We start from the raw sequence: 21,460 nt of genomic DNA on the forward strand, positions 1-21,460 counted from the left end.
GTCTGAATCAATCAAAAATCTTCCAAGATTCAAATTGCAGATACGATGCAAGCCTCGAAATACTTCGTACACTAACTACATATGAAGTAGCACCATGTCAGTTCTAGCCAGAGATGTTCGGAGGTCGTCAGCCCCGTCAGCCCTAGCCCCAAACAACCTCGCGGACAGTTCGACCCCCTCGTTGTCAATACATGCAGACGAGATTTATGAAGAAGGGCGAGTAGACTGTACACAGAGTTATCATCAACCTGCTCAGGCAATTTCTGTGTTGGTTGTGTTAATAGCATAGCGCAGTCTCCCCTACCTTCAAATACTTTTAAATTATAGTCCTAATGCTGTCCGATGATATCACGGTGCTATAAGCCGCAGTATACAGATGTCAACTTGTAAGGACGCTAAAGGTAAGGCGACCAAATGTCAATGTTGATATACAGCACGGATGAACTTTTGGACGCAGATCTAGTCCGTGTCCTTGATATCGATTATATGCGTGATGAAGTCGATGTGGAGGTGCGTTGTCACAGCTAGCAAGGGCTATATTGCTTTTGTCCTTTTGTCGCATAAGGGACAGACTGTCCGGGATGTTGCAACTCTGGATTAGCAAGGGAATAGAGCGGAAGTCAAGGCGAGATACCAGTCTGTAGGTAAATAACTAGTGGGTGTCTGTTGATCATATATTGTTCCATCGGAGCGTCCGCGGAGAAGCGTTCGGAGTCGGCCTTAAGACGGGCAATGTTCATTGGTGGCATTTGCCCGCAGAAGTTATATCCGAGGATCTGATAACACCCCAGCTTATTTGCGCGCTTTCCATTGGCCCAACCGGACGATCTGATAAATCTTCCCCGAAAACGCCGATGCCGGAACTCACGTGACCCCATTTCACGTCACCGATGGGCCGGGGCCCTGCTTGCTTAGTGATTTCTTTCGTTCGCCACAAAATACTTCGTCTCTCTCCCAAACAACTAATCTCACCCAACTCTTTTCCATCTACCTTGCCCATCGACAAATCCCAATATATCAACAGCGCAACAATTATGAATCCCGTCAGAAATATCGTGCGCGCAGGACACATGCTTTCGGCACGACCGGTTTTGCGGTCGCCGGCTCTGCCAGTCCTGAATGTGGCCGCTCGCCGAGGATATCACGAGAAAGATATGTTTTTTCTTTGTTCCTTTGGCTTGTACTTTGGCCTGCTTTGAAATGCTGACCTACTCAAACTGTTAGATCATTACACAAATCCCAGGAATGGTATGCATTTCTCTTTTTCGCATTTTCTTGTTCGTTCGCTTTACGCGCAATGCGTTTCTGCCTATTTGGAAATATCGAGGAATATTCTTCGTGTTAGAAGGAAAGGGTGCACCATATCACGACAGAGAATTCAACAGCAATTCCTTTTTTTTGGAGTGAACGTTGGGACAGGTTTTGGCGTCTTGACAACTCGATACTGTGACTCGATATGTTTCGGCGCCATCGTTGCTTCGGCTTGACACAGACTATTCGACAGTTCAAACACCCATCGAGTCGATCTGGACAGGACACGTCTCTTTATCTTCGCTTCGGGTTGGCCTGTTGCCCAAATGTTGAAAGGGGAATGCGACTGCGGACAGACTGCGAATGTCTATCGTTGATACGAGGAACACATACGGATGACTTCATGAACGCGGATACCTCTCTTTCAAACATATCTATGAATCTCAGTTTCACGGTTTTACGTCGTCTCGTCGGTGTGGTGCACTCTTCGACAATGTATACCCAGTTCTATTTCCAGGAAGATCCTCGTGGAATATCTTCAAGTGCCAATTGTCCTTGTTTCACGCATTCTGCATTCTTGCCTTTTCTATCATTTTCACCTTTGGCTGTGTTTTATTAGTCCTTGTTCTAATATTCTATTTATGAAACATACTAACTGTGACATAGTCGGCTCTCTGGATCGCAAGTACGTCGCCTTTGTCCTTGAAACTTGGGACTCTGTTACGTTCTTTCGTATTCGATTCTTATCCATTCTAACAATGCTATAGGTCTGTAGATGTCGGATCTGGTCTTGTCGGAGCTCCAGCAGTATGTATTATGATTCATGCAGTGGCCGTTCAGTCAAGTTCTCACTAATATGTTTCCTTCTAGTGTGGCGATGTCGTATGTTCAAAATATTCACCTATTCAAACCTGAAAATGCACCGACCTAACAAGTTGTCCTAGATTCGACTCGATATTCAAGTTGATGAAAAGACCGGCAAGATTGTCAAGTCGGCATTCAAGACATTCGGATGCGGTAGCGCCATTGCTTCTAGCTCATATCTCACCACACTTTTAGCCGGCAAGACCTGTATGTGGTTCTATTTTGCAGATCGCAACTCGGAACATGAAGCTAATCATGCGTTCTATCTTTAGTGGAGGAAGCCGGAAAGATTCAAAACACCCAGATTGCAAACGAACTTTGCCTTCCTCCCGTCAAGCTTCACTGCTCTCTCTTGGCCGAGGACGCCATCAAGGCTGCTATTAAGAACTACGAATCAAAGCGACCTGCGGCAGCAGCCACCAATTTGGCCGACACAACCAAGGCATTCAAGGAAACTGCCGCAGCTGCCTAGGCTTAAGGGAGGGCCAATGGAAAAAAAGATTAAAAAAAAAATAATAATTCAATTAATAAAGAGAGGCATCGGAGGTCTGATGAAAAGTTACGTGAATGCAGATTCACATGCCCTGTTATTTTCACACCTCCATTCAGGAACAAGAAAACTACGAATCTCTCAATCAACCTTATCTGCACGCATGCTTTTTATGTGTGAGCCGTGTGGCAGGCTCGGTATGGCATGAGTTTATACCAGAATGTCCATGTTATGTCAATTTCATAGTTAGGCCTTGCCTGTCTGCTGTTTTACGGAGTTGAAGACAATACAATCCAATGCTTTTTGACGAATTTCAACTTTCTCGTTGATCATCTTAGTTTATAAGTTTTATAGTAACTAGTTAAGAGTGCCATACCTGTGACATCATAGCAGTGGCTAGTGTGTTTCAGCCATCCATGCGTCGTCACCATCCCGACGCAGCATACACATTCGTTCTCCAAAAGGTCTCAAAGAAAGATAATAAGGAACTGTCAATCGTACAACATGCCAGGCATCGGCCAAAAAATCCTCAAGCGTTTTGGGTTATCACAACCCGCAAGTCAACAGCCTCCGCCTGTACCTCCGCATCCCCCAGTCTGGGCCGGAGCACCGCCAACAGCAGCACAAGCATCACCATGGACGACTGGCCCTGGCAGCTACAGCCCAAACTATAATCACAGCTACAACTATAACAACATGTACAACAACAGCCTAATCATCAACCAAGACGAGCGCGACATTTCCGACGACAGGCTCAACGGCACCTACATCCGGCTCGCGCGCCTCAGCGACGGCACAATCCTCGCGGGCTTCACCTGGCGCGAAGAAGGACGCATGGACAAGCTCCGAGCGCTCAAAATCTCCAAATCCACCGACAATGGCCAAACCTTCCACGACTTCAGCGAAGTGACGCGCGGACACGCCGAAATCGACAACGTGCACATCCTCGAAATCAGGCCGGGGGGCCATGTCCTAGCGGCGTTTCGGAACCATGATTTTGGAACCAATCGCGCCGGTGACTTGGACGGGATACGGCATTATCGGCTCACTGTCTTTGAATCTAGAGATTCGGGGCTTACGTGGAGGTATCTGTCGCAGGCGGCGGAGAAGGACCCGCCGTTGGGGATTTGGGAGCCCTTTATGCGGATTGGGGTGCAGGGGGAGGTGCAGCTGGTTTATTCGCATGAGTTTGCCCCCGATGATCAGCGGACGATGTTAGTGGTGTCGTATGATTTGGGGAAGACGTGGTCTGTGCCGCGCTGCGTGGAGGGCGACAAGGATAGATTCCGCGATGGGATGACGGGGATTACGCAGACGGTTGATAGTGGCGATGGGCGGATGGCGCTGGTGATGGTATTCGAGACGACGCGCTATGCGCCGCATTTCAATGTTGAGGCTGTCGTTTCGTACGATGATGGCGCCACCTGGCAGCATCGCCATGAGGTGTATGTGCCTCCGCGCGGACATAATGCTGGTGCGCCGCAGATTGCGTCGTTTGGGGATGGGTCGCTGGCGGCGGTCTTCATGACGGATGATGATGCGGAGAGGGTGAGTTGGATTCATAATGCTGCTGTCAAGGTGTCCTTTGGCACAGGGCCGTGCAATGGGAGGATTGTTTGGAGTCCACCGGTCGTCGTGTCGCCGGCTTCGAGCTTTTGGCCCGGCATTATGGCGCTGGATGCGAATAGGGCTTTGGTCACGTATGAGCATGGCGGTCCGAGGGGGAGGACGATTCTTCGACCGTCGCAGTAGATTTAGACAATCGGTCTTGGGATACAAGATTTCGCTAATATGCGAAAGAGTACTACATTTCGCTCAAGTTCGTAAGACACCATTCATAAGACTGTTGACTATGTATTGCAGTATTTCTCGTCACGTCTCTCGATAACTAGACATATACCCTTCATAATTTATCCTACCCCATTCTATCCTTCTATGGAAGCTTCTTCTCTCCATCATCGATAGTCAGCTTCTTTTCCAAATCCGTAGCAGCCGCTTCAGCGCCAGCCGCCGCCGCCGCCGCCGCCTCAGCTTTCTGTTTTGCTGCCGCCTCTTTCTTCAGCCTCTTCTTCTCCTTCTCCTTCTCCTTGGCCGCTTTCTTAGCAGCCGCCTTCTCGGCCTCGAGTGCTTTCTGTTTGCGCACTTCCTCGCCACCAAAGGCCTCGCGCCACTCCTCAATCTTGGCGGCCGGGATGACGGAGAAGAGAAGTTTCGATTCCCCAAGCTTGTGGCCCGGTTTCAAAGCAGATCCTGGCGTCCATTGTTCAGGGATTTGTGCCACTGGCTCGGTACCGAGTTGCTCAAAGATGGATTTTGAGATGGTTGGCATAAAGGGGGAAAGGATGCTAGCGAGAAGGTGCAGGTGGTTGAGGGCAATATTGATGACGGCGGCACAGCGGTCGGGCTCTTCGGTGAAGAGGCGGTTGTCGAGTTTGTTGTCCTGCAAGAGCTTGTTGCCGAGGGACGAGATGTGCATGAGCTCGGCGAGCGCTAGGCGCATTTTGGTGGCGTCCATGAAGGCGTTGTATGCCTTCAGATGCGTGTTGACCTGGCTTTCATGCTCGGCAAGGATGGATGAAGCTGCGGCTTCTGAATGCGCAGGAACCGCACCGTCCATCTTGGCAATGCAGAATTTAGTGACGCGCGCAACAAGGTTGCCCAGGTTCTTGAGGAGTTCGTTGTTATTGATGTTGACAAAGTCGTCCCATTTGAATTCGGTGTCGTTGGTCTCTGGCCGGCGAGAGAGCAAGTAAAACCGCCAGATATCGGCATTGATCCCGGTATCCTTGGCGCTGGTGCCAAAAACTCCAACGCCCTTGGATTTACTGAACTTGCCGCCTTCGTAGTTGAGATATTCCGTGGCGGAGATCTTGTGCACCTGAGTCCACTTCATGCCGGAACCCAATTGCGAGCCGGGGAAAATGATGCTGTGAAATGGCACGTTATCCTTGCCCATGAACTGATAGAGTGAGACATCCTCGGGATGCTTCCACCATTGCTCCCACTTCATGCCGTCAAGATTGTCTCCATCCGTGTAGTTGGCAGTGATGGAGACGTAGCCAATGCACGCATCAAACCACACATAAAATACCTTGTTCTTATAAGCCTCTTCATCCAACCCCTTGATACCCGTGGGAATCGGCACACCCCATTTGATATCCCGAGTGATGGCACGGGGCTTCAGACCCCTGTCTATCCACGACTGCACAATCGAGCTCGTATTGATACTCCACTCATTCTCTTTGCTTACTTTCTCGAACCAAGGCACAATCTTGTCCTTCAGCGCATCCAGCCGCAGATAGAGATGTTTGGTTTTCCGTTTCTCGGGAGTAGCGCCATCCAGCTTGCACCGCGGGTTTATCAGCCAGCCTGTAGCTCTAGCCTCGACATCGCCTTGCTCCCCCTGTCCTGATTCTTTCGCATCGGGTTCTAGCGGATCTAACAAATTACCGCATTTGTCGCATTGGTCTCCGCGCGCACCAGGGTCGCCGCAGATACTGCATTCGCCCTCAACAAATCGATCCGCAAGAAAAGTCGCGTGGCCTTCCACGGGACAGTAGGGCTGGGTAGTCTCGCGCTCCTCAATATATCCATTCTCCCACAATCCGCGGAAAACGTCCTGCACAATCTTTGTCTGGTGGGCTGTTGGCGTTCGGCCAAAGATGTCGAACTCAATATTGAACCAGTCATAGATACTCTTGTGGATAGCATGGTACTTTGCGCATAGCTCTTCTGGCGTTACTCCTTCCTCAAGGGCTTTGGTCTCGGTCGCAGTCCCATATTCATCCTATTAAATTTTTTTTTTGTTTTCACACCGATTAGCTCTAGCCTTTCCTTTCTGAGCATCGACCAAATCAACGAGAAGATAGACTAACAGAACCGCAAATGTACAGCGTGGGAAACCCTCGCGCCCTGTTGTAGCGAGCAAAGACATCTGCGGGGAGCACACTGCCGATGATATTACCCAGGTGCGGAACGTTGTTCACATAGGGCAAAGCACTGGTAATGAGGATATTCCGTTTGCCAGGGATTGGCAGCGTAGGCTCTGTCTTCGCCATGGTTACGGAGGGTTCAAGTGTTAACAGAAGGGAATGGATCCCTGCGATGACTCAAAAAATATATTATGGCGAATTGCGGGGCTGCCCTGCCCGCCCTATGGTTCTTTGCATGGCAGAAAGTCGCTGGAGATAAGCAACAAAGGAGTACACCGCCTGCCGTAACCGGAAATGCAAGGGATGGGCAATGAGCTGCTTGTTTGCTTCTTGACGAACTGTATGGTTGTTTTACCTGCAGGGATGCAGTAGGCAGTGCTGCTGGATAACTAGTCACACAAGAAAATCGTGTATGAGTCATAGCTCGGGCTTGACGATTGATGGGCTACCTCAGTAGGTAGTTAGTGTTCAGCACGAAAATATACATTCTTGATTGCCATTCGATCTCAGAAAATATCTACAAGGGGGCCCCTCGAAGAGCGAAGCAAACGCTGCATCGCTCAAGAGTTGTACAAATAAGCAGCCACAACTCCTCCCCAACCTCCGCTGTTGGCGCTTTCCGTGGCTATAGCGGTTCCATCTTCCAAGAAGATATTTTGGACCGAGTCGACTTGCTGGCCATACAGGTAAATTGAGCTTGAATCGGTGATATCGACGGCATTCCCTTGGCAGTAATTGCCAGTGCAATCACCGTCGTCATTAAAAAACACCCATACCATGCCGTTGTACAGAAACAAATTGGACGACCCAGATATGCGCTCGAAAAAGGCCATGTAGCAGATATCGTCACCGGATTCGCAGTTATCGAAAGTAGGATCAGAGGCAATAAGATTGTCCGTCCAAGGGGCGGGAGCGAGGTCGTTGCCTGGACCCTGCCAGTAGGGTGTTTCACTGTCAAAAGGGTTAGAAAGTGCTCCGGGTTGGAATAAAAAAAAGCCTTCAGGGGTTTAATCAAGCATACCTTTGCTGAAACGCGGAAACGACGTTTTCTGCGTTATTATAGTTGTATTGGTACAAAGTGTGATGTTCCATGGCAGTTCCGATAAGCCAGGTGCCTGAAGTGGCTTCGATGAGTGCACCACGACCAGTTGAAATTGTCTGAGTATTGCCTCCATCCAAGTCGTGATCAGCAGTCCAACCCCACATGTTCTCGATATAGGCAGAGGAGGTATTGGTGAGATGGAGCAAGCCCCAAGCAGCCTTGCACTCATCAGGAGTTCCGCCACAGTTTGTTTCAACTAGACTGCCAGCCGCACCTCCAATACGGAAATGAGAATTCCAGATGCCAACATCGCCAGGTGAGCTGCCAGCAATGTTCAATTCAACCTAAGGGATCAATTAGCACGCAAGGTTCATAACAATAGAGAGGTAGTAAAATTGTCTAGTCTCACCAATTTGCATCCTTGCAGAACGTCTGCGACTGTGAAGATCATGTCAACTATCTGTGCAACGCCAACGTCGCCGGCATTTCCGATCTGGATCATGGTCCCTGGAGCATCGGGATTGTAGTAGTTACTGCCGATGGCCGAAATGGCTGTTCCGTAAGCATCGCCATAGATACGAGATCCGGACGGGATCGTGATCGTATCAGTCACGATATATGTTCCGGCTGGGAAATAGATCACATAGCATCCAGCGTATTGCGAGAGGATGGAGTTGATGTTAGCAGTGTCATCAGTAGAACCATCACCATAGACGGGCAGATCAGCAATCGATTTGATATTGAGAACTTGATCGACAGAATACTCCTGGAATGTCGGCGGTTTTTCAGTGATGAAATATTTGCCATCGGACAAGAGCGACGAAGAGCGGGGAGTCGACTCTGTGCTGCCGGTGGCTAGACTAGCACTGGAGCTGCCACTGGAATACTAAATTGTTCAAAAAAAAGGAATCCAGCTGTCAGTCTGACTACGATCTCAAACATATCAAAAATTCAAATAGTACTTGCTTACCACATTGCCATAGACCCAGGTATCAGTGACGTCGCCAGACAAGACCTCGGAACCATCAATAGCAACAGTAGTTCCGTCGTATGAGACATTTTCCAGAACGATAGAGTAGCCTGCACCGCCACTGCTTGTTCCGCTTACGAGATACTCAAGGTCGAGGCCTGAGGTATCGATCACGCTGACTACCCCATCGACGACGGTGGCGTCAATACCAACGGCACCGTACTCAAACGAGCAGGAGAGGCAGACGACGCTAAATCCTCCCGCAGAAATACCGGTGGTGGTACCACTGGTTTTGATGTTCTTAAAGATCCACTGTTGGCCTGAAAGCTGCAGCCCATAGGCACCGCCATTGAACGTCAGATCATTCAAGATGACGTTGCTGTTGTAGCCATACTCAGCGGTGACGCCCACATGGCCAGTGGAATAGTCGGGCATGTTGAAAACCACGTTGGCTAATTGGGTCGCCTGGCTGACGGTCCAGTCGACGAGACCCAAGCTTGTGGAGGGGTCGACCGCGGTGGAGTCAATAATGATGTTCTTGATACCAATGTAGAAGTTGACGGTGCCTCCGTAGTTCGGGTCCTTTGCGTAAATGATGTGATCATCCGCGAAGTCGGAAGTAGCTACAAGAGTTGGCGGGTTGATGGGGTCCCCGACAAGCAAAGTGCCGACATAGAGCTGAATACTGCTCGACATCAAATAAGTACCAGCAGGGAGGTAGACGACTGCTGGTTGGCCGGTTGTTCCATAGTTGCCAGAGCCTCTGGCGGGGCCACCATTCGAAGGGCCAGCTAAATGACCGTTAGTTGGAGAGATTTGAAAAGGGGCTCTTACATAGCGACAGAGTGCTCGGATGCCTACCATTGATAGCATTTTGAATAGCGGTCGCGGCGTTGGTACTATTAGTGTTGTCGGCGCCGTAGTCGGTCACGACATTGCGAAAGACAGAGTAGTCGCTCCTGTACTCGGAAGACATGAAGGATGACGAGCCATTGTGGGCGACGTCTTCGTACCACCAGGCAGTCGGAGATGAAGCTGTCAGAGGTGTACAGCTGGATGCCGCAGCAGCTTCGCCAGACTCTGCTGTCTTTGAGGGCTGACCGAGGTGAACCCACGGTTGGATAGACTCATCCTGCAGGGGAAATGGAATGCCGCTGGCTTGAATGTCAGCCAAACCAGATCATGAATAATTTTCAAGCTGCGATCGGTATGAACGAGGTCTACCTCTTCTGCGGTGTGTAGTCGTTGTCAGGAACAAACTGCGACACGTTGCGGTCCGCCCTTGCAGCCGCGCTTGCCAGAAACGGCAAGGCCACCAACAGCGCGACCAGCAAGGTCATTTTCTATTTACTGCCAGGCGAGATAATCAAAACAAAGAAGCAAAGAAGCAAAAAAGTAAAGATATCGGAGACGAGAGCACCTTGACCGGGGAGCGAATCAAACAAAAGACAGTGGTTGTGTGGTATTTTCGCGCACGATTCCCACAGCGAAGAATTCGGAAGCCCTGAAGATCAACATACCAGACCAGCCTCAACAAGCTATATATACCTACAGCACTACTCTTGCTTTACATCAAGTCAGCTGTAGGCTGGCTTTCTCTAAGACCACTTTCCTCTTTCTGCAAGTCCGGTTTGCAACTTCGCGCCGTTACTGGAGACTTGGGCTTAGGCGCATGTTCTCCAGCTCGTATAGCCTGGAGCCAGGAATAAGGTAGAGGTTGATTCATGGATGCTTATCTAGTTCGAGCATTAGCTTAGTTATTCAATATTTTATCCACTTAGTAAATCAGTGGAGAGGGTCATCAACGTATATACCTGCATGTCTGCTTCTACCACGGTCGATTAAATCTATGGGCAACGCTGGGGGCAAATTGGAGCTTAGTTTAGATTAACTTCGTAGGTACGAAGGAGGCGACGCTTTCTCAGCCATTGTTACCATTCTTTAACTAGCTCATAGAAGAATCTCAAGTGTATTGACTCAGGGGAAGAAGCCTCAATTGGGCCGACGTGCGATCAGCCCCCGCTGAATTAGGGCTTCGCAAGGTAACATCCGCAGCAGATGGACCGATTCAGTGGCTGCTATTAAGTTAACTGCGGCATTTACGTATAAGATCTGCTGACCTGGATTATGTATCTAAAATAATATTTACAACCTAATCATTTCTCATCAGTAGTTAACTTCGCTCGCGTCGTATCATGTAATCCCAAAAAGGAATATGGGGATGAGCTCGTCGAATTCGGCACTTTTGTCAATACACGCATGAGGAATCATTTCAACAATAATATGATCATGAACAAGTACGCAGTATTTGACTATTTGTGTCTCTGAGACAACTTTCTCGCTGGCGTCGTTTTATATACGACCTCACCAGTCCATGTCCCATATAGTCTTGAAAATCTCGACTGCCTGATTAATGTCCAATATAGTAGCAAAGATTTGTTCGTTTGTCTGGCTATCGAGGCACAAGGAGACCACGTCATATTTTCAGTCTATAATTTCTAGAAGCTCCGTCCAATGCCGAGGGACCGCCGCAGTTACGCATTGGAATGGGGTCCAAAAACGTCTGTAACCTTGGAGCAGCCGGGCTAACACTTAGTTAACTCACCTTAGCTGAGTAAAAGCGTACTAATACGGAAAATGGAGGCATGTGCTCTGTAATCCGCGGCTTAACGCTGTTTCATCTTTAATGTTGTGGCCAAAGGCGTTGCCCATGTATCTAGAGCGATCGCCATCATGTATATTGGATAAGACTATAAAGATCATAATACTATAGATACGTCCATACAGCAAGCTAACTAACTATTTGATATTTTTATGTTTTAGTAAGCGATCGGACCGAAGCCTAAGATGGAGGACGCTGAATGCATATTCCTGAACCTCGGAACCCTGATAGAATCGTGGACGATGGCCATGACCATGAATCCTTGATAATCTAAATACATTTTCTTCACTGCTTCAAAACGGCCGGAAGCGCAACGCCATGGTCATTGATGTCTGATCACCTTCCTCAAAATCGCTGGGGTATAATAACTTTCCATCCAAGATCTTTCCGACATGAGTTTTGCCAATTTCCTGGCCATCTTTTCTCATCTGAGATATAAGTGTCCTGAGACATTTGAGCGGACTTTTAGTGAAACTCGTCGTTGATGGCTTGTCCATTGCCATGACGAAGCCGTCTGCAGCAACGACGTAGCCACTGGGTGTTTTTGTGGATAAAACGCCAAGGAAGTCACACATTTGACGATATTCATCATAAGATGATATATAAAGTTGACCTGCGAACAGGTTCAGCTGTATCCTGAGGACTGTGGGTATGTGAAACGTTGTCACATTTTTCGAAACAGGGTATAGATTCAGTTCGTCAAGAGAAAGAAGGTTCCGATTCTGTCGTGGCGCGTATACGTGCATCATAACTACTTCGGACATTTGAACTTCTGAAAGCAGTTTGTTAGCCTCGTGAGGGCTGATAATGAGCATGTGTTTTACAATTGAGGAAGACGGATCATGACTGGTCAGGAGCCACTCGACCGGGCGCTGGTAATCATCCATGCATGAACGCCCCTTGGACCTCAAGACAGTTTCCGCGAAGTCCCTGGTAGCGAGGAGTCCAGGAGGAAATTCAGAAAGATCCAGATGGTCGGCGGCGGATGTATTCCTAAGAATCTCGAACGCGGGTCGAAAGGCCGCGGATGCCGCCAGCACCCCGGTAGATACAAAGGAGAGAACGTGCTCGTGAAGTTGATGATCTTTAGGTTTTGCTGGCGGCGGCCTTTGAACCTGCTGCTCTCGCTCGATCTCCGGTGCGAGTTCCCGCTCCTGTTCCTCTTGTAGCTCTGCTGAGTTGAAGTTTAAGTCACTGAATAGACGGCATTTCTGTCGAATAAGCTGTAGATTTCCTGTCCCGGAAGATATGGTCCCAACCCTGAAGTCGGACGAGCGGCGTGGCCGGTATCGTTGTTCAAGGGTTTGAGACTCTTCTTCGAGAAAAGCTTTTGCCTGTTTGGCTGGTATCTCTGGTTGATCATTATACATATCCCATAGCGCGGCCTGCCACTCAAAACGCTCTCCCTGAACCGCCCAAAGGGGTATGCTGCGATAGGTGTCAACCCATGTTTCTGTAAGGGCCCAGCGTAGTACGTCTGGTACTCCAATGCATCCGGCCGATGTTCCAGTCAAAGCGGAAATCTTGGTGCTAATTTCTTCTGAAATACAGAAAACAACGGATTGTCCCTTGCCCAACTTTCGCATCCTCATGCATGCTTTTGATGTGATCAGTACATGTTGCAGGAATGAAGGAAGATACGTACTACTTACCCTGTACTAACTTATCTTTTGTCATACCAGCCCCCAGAGTTACTGCTGCCCGATAGGTTGGCGGCAACCTCAAATCAATCCCCCTGGTGTGGGCTTCGTCCAGAAAGACGTAGCATGCATCAAGCTGCTGTGCGAATGGTGATATCTGAAGTGGCTCAATAACTCCAGAGCGATCAACTACGCAGATGACATCGAGCTCGTTGACGAAAACGACGGCCTGCATTTTCCTGTCTTCCGATGTCATTCCCAGCCAGGCCTGAGCAACCTCCAGGTTGGTGAGTTCTAAGATTTGGGCGCCCACATCGAGGATAACTTGTGTTGGCGGATCAAGGGTCACGACCATGTCCAGCAGCACTTGCGCATCCGATCTGGACATGTTGGCCCTCGTGGGGGTGAATGTGACCGAGTTCTCAGGGCGTAGCAGGTACTCGAGAACCAACGCATTTGTATGGTTTTGCTCTGGAAGATCCAGTTGCGTTACACTCAGAGGAAGAGTCTCGCGGGAGTCGTTCGTGCCACTGAAACCAACCGTTGGATTCGGCTTGAGTTCGCCGATATCCCAACCAGACGCAGACAATTTGCTTGGAAATTCTTTGATCTCTTTGGGAAACACAATATGACTTAGAAAGTAATCAATGGCGCCTTTGGAAAACTTGAAGTGAGGAAAAACATGAGCCACACAGTGAAATCGATCCTGGAGATTGATACCGCCTAGTTGACGATATACTTGTGGGAGCTCTGGCACATCATTGACCCAGGTCTGAAATTCAACTTGCCCTTGATCTGATTTGACTAGATGGTTGAACGCGAGGAGTACCTCATCATCATCCAGGCCCCCGTAGTAATAGTTAAGACAAGTGAGAACGATGACGACTTCAGGGTGACTGAATTCTGAGCGTGGAGTCGGGTTGTCCTTCGCACGGTATGGAACCGAAAGCCTGCTTGGGGGGTTTCTTTTACGGTCAGGACCGTAGTTGACCCTCCAGCGCTTCTGCCCAAAGCAGAAAGCCAGAACACCCCCAGCAAGAAGGCCTCTCAAAAGAAGCAGTGCGTCTTTTGTGCTTTCAGTCCAAAAGCTGGATGGGCCTTCGTCTTCAACCGCGTCAATTTCTTGTGCCGACAACTCTGGGCTAAGGATATATGTTAGGATGGCTGCCCTCGACTTCTCGGTCTGCCGTGAGATCGCTAGAGAGTCGATACCATTCTCACAGATGTGTTGGGCAACCCGCTGGAGGAGTTCTTCACTCGCATGATCGCGGAGCAATCGTATTCGAGGGAATCTCCCTGGCCGGTGTTGATACACTTCGATGGAGTGCGTGAATTTCTCTTTCACATCTAGAGCATACTTCCTTACCAGGTCCAATACCTGTTGAACAACGATCCATCTCTCTGGGCTGAACTCTAAGGGCTGTTGAGCACCCATTGTATAGATTAGCTCAAATTTGACGCTAAAATTCTCATCGCTCTCATCCACTACATCGCGCGATGAATCGCGGAACAATCGAAGCGTTCGAAAAATGGATTTGCCGACCTCAACCTGACCGCTGATGAAGGACTCGAGGCACATAAGCCTAAAAGATAGTACCTGTTCCGGCTGAACTAGGAGAATTCCCCCGTCCTTCATGCAATCCCGACACATACGCTCAATCTCATCCGCCTCCGACACGCCTATTTGGAGTGACCGCGACACAGGCAGTTGGTAGATCCGCCTCCCCAGAAGGCCTCCAAGCTTTGAGACTAGCATGTGAAGCATCTGACGTGATTGTGGCTTAGCGACAAGGACGCGGACTAAACGAGATCCGTCGGCCAGCGCAGCTGCAACAATGGGCACGATGACCGAGGATTTGCCTTCACCCATGTTTAGCTGCATGACTACATTAGAGCCCGGTTGCAGCGTTCTCATCTTTCGCGCTATCTCTTCCTGGACGTCTCGAATCAAGATTCCATTCTCAATTTCCAGCAGCAGTGACTCTGGGTAATCGTATGGATCCCAGTTGGAATGGCCCTGGTTCTGGAGCTCCTGAATAAGATCCTCAGGACGGTCTACCAGACTCAACAAGCGCTTTGCGCGCTGCAGTACTGTGATTGAACGTCCGTAAGCGAGAAAGCATCGTTTCCATTTCTCAGGTATCCGTGGCCACCTTTTCCGCGTTAATTGCTGGAGCAGAAGGTCCGGGGATAGTCTCGGCCATGTATGCCCCTTTGACAAAGTTTGCCAAACTCTGAGGGAAGTTTTCGTAGGTGCATTCGTCATGTTTGCCGCTGCGAATGAGATCGACAGTCGTGAATGAATTGCCTTGTAGGTCCCTTGTAGGTGATCCCTACACCGTTTTTCGTAAGCTTGAATAACACCTCTCAGGTCGATATCAGTCGACAATGCTATTTCATACTTTTGTCGTCTTTGTAGAGACTTGATGCTTGCTTGCAGCCTTTCAAGGTATTGCGATTCATATTTCGATCTGGGCTGCGACTCGAAAGCACTGAGTATTGACACCAAACTCGGCACTTGCGGATCAGAAGTAGAAGAGGTGCGTAAAATGTTATCTAAGCAAGGCGGATCCAACTCGACAACAGGAAGTGGACCAAGGTCATCGCTGAGAATATCGTCGACCGAAACTGATCTACGGCGTGAAGAGGCAGGGTTCACAGCGGGTTGGAAAGAAAGTGGTGGCATGGCTCTAGATTTGACTGGTTCAACAATAATGGTAGTCACAATGTCCATAAGATAGTGCCTCAGCTGTCTGTTGTCGAACCACACGGAAAACCTCTCATTCACCTGGTGCATGGCTTTGTTGATATCAAAGTAGTCAGCAAAAGTGGGATTGCCCCCGGCTCGAGGAACGGTTGGGGAAGCGGTTGGCCACTGAAGACGCAAGTCTCGCATAAAACCATCCAATGCTTGTCTTCGGTTCTCCTCTCTACATTTCTTTATTCGCTTCTGAAATGCCGAGTAACTTTCCCATCGTGGTTGAGACAAGTTGGATTCTGGGGTCGTGTATTGAATGGCGTTGTTGATATCAGATCGGAGTCGCTGCTCGTCTAATTCAAATCCTCTTTTGGGCTGGAATCTTGGTTTGCGAGGCGGCCATAAGACCCCCATATCAATGATAGTATACATCGCTGCAAGGACTCTTAGACTCACCATGTCTGACTTCTTCGAAAACGCTAGGGTTGAAAGCCAGATCATGACTTGGTACTTATTCGGGCGAGAGAGGTCAGCGCAGAATAAGCGATGAATACCACACCAGTTTGTAGCAATGAACTTGATTGGATCCAATATGTAGCTGGCATCGTATCGGATATTGGCCGAATCCATCCGAACTTCAGGGCCGTTTATACTGTCATACTTTGCAAGAAGATTCCAAAGATGAGAGAGCACAGTTTCAGATCCCATCCCTCCAAGGAACCCAAAGTTCTGAGAAAGACTTTCACAAAGAGTATAGATGCGACTGCACTTATCGGACTGGTAATCTCTGTCACGACCAGAATAGAAGTGATCGTACATGGTTGTGTGGTCTTCGGCTCCAAAATCCGAGACTCTAAAGGTCGATGAACGCATTCGAGCTCGTTGCAGCAAATCGGGATCTGACTTTGGCAATGCAGGCAAATCTATCCGGATGTTGGGATAGAAAAGTCTCATCCGACGGTCCTGGTCGAATATTTCCACCACCTCCTTGCGAAAGTCCTCATGATGCGACAAGCAACTAAGATTTTTCTGCCATTCAATGTTCTGCATCGATTTCTCATTAGCGGGATAGTACTGCCTTTGCGGAGTGAGTTCAGCTAGTCTTGCCAGAATCGTGATGTTGTCCAGCTGCAATTGTGTGAAAGAACGCAAGGACGCGGATCGAAGAATAGATAACGACTGTTCAGTCCCCGTCTTTCCAGTAAGAGGGTCTGGAATACAGAAGGAAGTGACAGCATGTAAATAGCACAGCAGGAGCTTGCTCTGTAGGCTCCCATTGTCGACCAGACGGCCTAGTTGACTATCTACTGAGTATGAATGGAGACAGCTGACTGGCTGCCACTTGATGTCGACTGCAATGTGGTCTGCCACACGTTTCCATGTCACATGGCCTTCAGGGATAAGTACAATGCGATCGCCAGTGATTTCATTCTTCAGAATTAGCCTGTTGTATAGACCAACGAGTGTTCCAAGCGATTGGTCCTCAGCGATCACCATGCCAGGGTATTGGCGAGATCGGATGGAAGAGTTTCCCACCTGAAGAGTAAAACTGGTTCTCAGACGGGGTATCTCAATCTCCACGATGGAGCAGTTTACAAGTATGCATTGCAATTTGGAGGCATTTTCCACGGGGCTTAGGATTTCAGATATCCGTTTCGCCGTCTCGCTTTGCAAGCAAACCAAACTGTTGCTGCCTTTCACAACACACCACCCGCGCTGTGCATCATCTTTTTGAAGTTTCCAATTGCCATCTGATGTTAGCCACGGCTGTTTGATGGGTCGAAATTCCACGTATCCCTGTTCCACGTTATACCAGTGGGCGTAATCCTCCACGAAGGCGTCAGGGAACCAGCCTGTGAATAATCTTGACGGAATGAACTCCCAGGTCTCGCCTTCATTCACCGCACGAACGCAGAGGTCGAATACTCTCGATCCGGCAACTGCTTGCTTTCGAAAATGTATAGTATAGCCCATGTGTCTCCGCTGTCCGGAGAACTGCATCCCGGGAAGGTTGCTGGGCATCACCTCAACTAATGACCGGCCAAACAATGTTTGATACGTATGGTGGCGTTCGTACTTAGAAGGCAGAGAAGCAAGAGGGCGGCCATCAATGAGGAGTTCCCCTGTCAGAATGTTGTAATGGACGCATAAGCCGCTAGTCTGTGAGGATTCGCGAGCCATCCGAGTGACTAACCAGTAGTCATTCTCTCTTGATATAACGGACCAAGGAGAGCCCTTGCGGTATGCGGCCCATGTGCGCGCAATAGCCTCATCGAGACCCGCGGATTGTTCATGAAAGCGAATGCTACTCTTGGCTATGACGCGGTAGTAACGATAAGACAAAGACTTCCATCGAAATAAAAGGATTGGGAGCAGGGTATTGGCTTGCATGTCCAGAATACCTTTCCTGTCGTGAATCATCATACAGCATTGGAAGAAAATTGTCACAGCCGATGGCTCCCACAAAGCTCGAGAAAGATGTGCTCCCTCGGTATCAAAGGTGCTTACACATATTAGGGCTATGTGAGCACTGTGTGCCATCAAATAGGTACGATGGTTGCCTTCAACTGTGCTGTTTGCCTTGTCCCTGACAATGCCAACCCAGCCGAATGCAACATCACGTAGGTATGATAGATGATCAAAGCATAGATTGTGTATTTCAGCGGAATCTGCAAGGGAAAGCACTCTCTGGGTAATCAGAATCAGCGCCCACAGCTCCTGAGCTGACTCCCAGTTCTCTTGTATCCGTTCCGCCGACTTTCTGATCTCAGTTAACAGTGCCACCGCAAATCGGTCGTCTTTGAGAATCACATGTCCTGTTCTTAGAAAAGAGTCCCCAGTCGGGCCAGCCTGATTAATTACTTGTAAGAGAAAAACGCATGTTTCGGTCTTTTTCCATACGACACTTGGCATGGCTAACTGCCGGAGGATGTTTTGCCACTGTATGTGAATACCAAGTGGCATTGCGCAGAGCGCTCTATATTCTGCAAGCGTCATAGCCTCTGGGCACGCATCCAGAGAGGCAATGACCGTATTAGGGGGCGGTCCATCACTGCTAGCTGCTGGTCGAGATAGAAACTTCTGTAGCGAAGAACTTCCTTCGGGCAGCTGATAGGTGCACAACGTTGCAGTTGTTTCATTTCCAATGTCCAAGTCCGCCACAAAGCAGTGAGCGGAATCGTCATGGTACTTGAAATACATCCCATTCTTAACGCACACATCTTCGTTGGTCACATGAATAATCTGCTTGTCTTTCCTGTGTGTCCCAAGATTGGGTTTGACTTGCGAAAGAAGGTGGATTCTCTCAGCATCTTCGATATGTGTATAAAAGTACGATAGTCCACGGTATGATTGAGGCCGATAATCAGCTCGTGGTCGATCATAGACAGAGTACTCGACGTGCAGAATGCTGAGAAAACACAGCGTAGCTTCACGCCACCAGGCAAATGGCTGTGGTCTCATCAATTCGAAAACAGTTGACTTCGCCTGTAGGTGATTATCTGACAAGGGCCATTCGTGAACCTCGATGCTGATTGATTGTGCTTGCTCTTCATACAAACAACGTCTGCACGATGGGCTATGGCGGGATTCATGAATATCAAAACGAAAATCCACTATAGTGTCGATATATGTGCACTCCATTTCATTGACCAGAGCATACAAATTTCGATAATTTTCTTGCTTCAGCTCAAGCTCTGTCCGCTTAGCTTCTCTCGCGCGCACAGCTTGCTCTTCGATCTCTACCAATAAGCTCTGATGGTCTGCAGATTTATCGAAATACCGTACCGGGAAACAGGTGGAAGTACCGAAATCTTTGAAGATGCCTGGGCCACGATACAGTACGCGAGATCGCCGCTGTTCCATATATTCCTCTGCATGCTCCAATCGTATCATCTGAGATCGATAGGGTAACACGAGCGACGAATAGATGGTCATCGGAATGCTACAATCATATTCACGGAGCATTGGGTGGAGGTGAATTGCGGACTTGTCACAAGCGATCCACAGCTCCAAGATTGTGAGAAGCATAGTTGAAATGGCTTCTGGGTTGGTGGAATATACTGGCAGGGCAACGTTATGGTAATGATCGATCAGGTTTCTCAGCTGCTGGCAGGTCCTTCCGTGGGCCAAATGAATCCCCAGCCAGCTCTCAAGATGGGACTCGACCCAGCTCTCTACAGCGGCGAGGTTAAAGAGGCCATACTCTGGATCGTCAAAGTCTAGACAAGAGGGAAGCTCCGTTGGCTGATATTGTCGCAGTTTTGGCTGCGGCTGAAAGTCTGTGGACGCTGAAATGCTTTGACGTCGGTGAATGCTTTCAAGCCATTCATCTAGACCTGGCAGCGAACAATAGATGTCTTCTTTGGATTTCAAATTCTCCAAGCGATATGACCCGACTTTCAGTCTGGTTTGTGACACAACTACATCCCAAGCCTGTTGGATGCTGCTGTTGGCTTGTCCAAGAGCATCTTCAACGATGCAGAACCAAGCGGGAGCAATAGCCAGATCAAGTTTCCGCAATCGGCGAGTGATTTTAGCTGTCATGATGTACTTTTCTTCGGTTTCTATCTTCTCACTGGAACTTTGGAGAATCATGCTCATGTAGAACACCATGAAATGCTTGTAAAGTTCTGTCGTCAATCCTTCGTCTACACAAAGTCTTTGGAGGATTAGTTGAAGAAGCACTCGAATCAGAAGCCAAAAAGAAGAGCGCCGCCAGGGCATTCTGGTTTTAGACCATAGCACTTCTTCGCGGGTATTCTTCTGTATTTGTATATTCTCCAGGACATGACATTGAGGTCGTAAGAAGGTGACGAAGAGTTCAGTCACCATGCTTGGCTTGGTTGTATCCCTAGTCTCTTCGTGTAACTGGCCAGCTTTTCTCACCTTTGGCGTGGTCCCAGCAACGGACTGGCAGCTCATCCTGGAGAGAGTCTGCGCAATGGTATGTTGGAGGGTCGACTCCTCAAAAGTGTTCCGATCCATGGCAAATGCTGGGCCGGGGAACTGACGCTGTAGCCGGCCCACAGTGCTATACACAGATTTATTACTAGGCGATAACTCGAATGCCTCCATCTGGATCTCACTCTTTCCTGCAGTCAATAGAACCGCAGCATTTTGACTGTGAACATAGATGGGAAGGAAGCCCTCTTTAGAGTCGATCAGAATATCGCTTGGTAAATCTTAGATATGTAGTGGAGCAGCTTACATACCGTGATGATTTAAATTCTGCAGATTTTGCAACAATTTACTTTCGTTCACATCTCCGTGAAATCCAGCTTGGCGTTTCAAACGAGCAACCATCTCAATGACAGAAGCCAGAATTCCATCTTGCTGCTCGCTTGCATAGGTTTTAAACATTTTCAGGGCTTGGATCACGCTGTCAAGAAGCGCAAGCTCGTATTCGGGATTATAGTCATCCTCTTGTGGAAGCTTGGGAGGGAGAAAGACATGATGAAACATATATTTCATCGCCCCAAGGGACATAATGGAAGGCGTAAAGGATGTGGGCATGATGCTAGGAATATATTTGAGTATGTTTGTTGATATCTGTCAGAGCTTTCTGAACTTGAGAAAAGCCCGGTACTTAAAGAATTGGTACTTGTGAGTTCTCTGGATAATCATTGACCAATTCGGGCTTGCTAGCCTTGCAGCAGGGTTTGACGTAGTCGCTGCTAACGATTGGAAAGCCTGGTCAACGCCCTTTAATTGTCTGTTAGGTTTCTCGAGTCATAGCCACCACTGTCTGGCGCAAAGCAGCTTGTGTGACGACAAGGCCGTGTTCGACATCGTTGCTCTGTGATAAGGAATGATTGATTTATTGGTCCCTCACTCCTACGCCGCATGCATCTGTGACGGATTGTTGCTAGTCGCATCTACTGAATCACATTCCGTAGGACGAGTTTCAGCC

At 48.7% G+C, this 21,460-nt stretch overlaps 5 protein-coding genes across 5 annotated transcripts; 2 read left to right on the forward strand and 3 right to left on the reverse strand.

Annotated features, from left to right (window-relative positions):
• Nucleotides 1–414: 414 nt before the first annotated feature.
• Nucleotides 415–2,587, forward strand: UA08_06145 (hypothetical protein; the record flags this gene model as incomplete). The annotated part of the gene is made up of 8 exons (XM_020268436.1): nt 415–510; nt 602–640; nt 1,225–1,248; nt 1,918–1,936; nt 2,027–2,058; nt 2,122–2,133; nt 2,196–2,322; nt 2,388–2,587. The coding sequence occupies 8 exons, from the start codon at nt 415–417 to the stop codon at nt 2,585–2,587; spliced, it is 549 nt and encodes a 182-aa protein (XP_020118770.1).
• Nucleotides 2,588–3,109: 522 nt separating this feature from the next.
• UA08_06146 (hypothetical protein) lies at nt 3,110–4,357 on the forward strand (the record flags this gene model as incomplete). The annotated part of the gene is made up of 1 exon (XM_020268437.1): nt 3,110–4,357. One exon carries the CDS (start codon nt 3,110–3,112, stop codon nt 4,355–4,357), a length of 1,248 nt encoding a protein of 415 aa, XP_020118553.1.
• A 181-nt stretch (nt 4,358–4,538) lies between these two features.
• UA08_06147 (putative methionine--tRNA ligase, cytoplasmic) lies at nt 4,539–6,663 on the reverse strand (the record flags this gene model as incomplete). The annotated part of the gene is made up of 2 exons (XM_020268438.1): nt 4,539–6,392; nt 6,481–6,663. 2 exons carry the CDS (start codon nt 6,661–6,663, stop codon nt 4,539–4,541), a joined length of 2,037 nt encoding a protein of 678 aa, XP_020118568.1.
• A 434-nt stretch (nt 6,664–7,097) lies between these two features.
• UA08_06148 (hypothetical protein) lies at nt 7,098–9,889 on the reverse strand (the record flags this gene model as incomplete). The annotated part of the gene is made up of 6 exons (XM_020268439.1): nt 7,098–7,488; nt 7,559–7,923; nt 7,989–8,465; nt 8,550–9,340; nt 9,384–9,703; nt 9,774–9,889. 6 exons carry the CDS (start codon nt 9,887–9,889, stop codon nt 7,098–7,100), a joined length of 2,460 nt encoding a protein of 819 aa, XP_020118567.1.
• A 1,615-nt stretch (nt 9,890–11,504) lies between these two features.
• UA08_06149 (hypothetical protein) lies at nt 11,505–21,063 on the reverse strand (the record flags this gene model as incomplete). Its single annotated transcript, XM_020268440.1, has 3 exons — nt 11,505–12,808; nt 12,864–20,732; nt 20,763–21,063. 3 exons carry the CDS (start codon nt 21,061–21,063, stop codon nt 11,505–11,507), a joined length of 9,474 nt encoding a protein of 3,157 aa, XP_020118570.1.
• Between the last annotated feature and the right edge of the window lie 397 nt (nt 21,064–21,460).

The sequence above is a fragment of the Talaromyces atroroseus genome (genome assembly GCF_001907595.1).
Source record: "Talaromyces atroroseus strain IBT 11181 chromosome Unknown scaffold_8, whole genome shotgun sequence".
NCBI classification, from domain to species: Eukaryota; Fungi; Ascomycota; class Eurotiomycetes; order Eurotiales; family Trichocomaceae; genus Talaromyces; species Talaromyces atroroseus.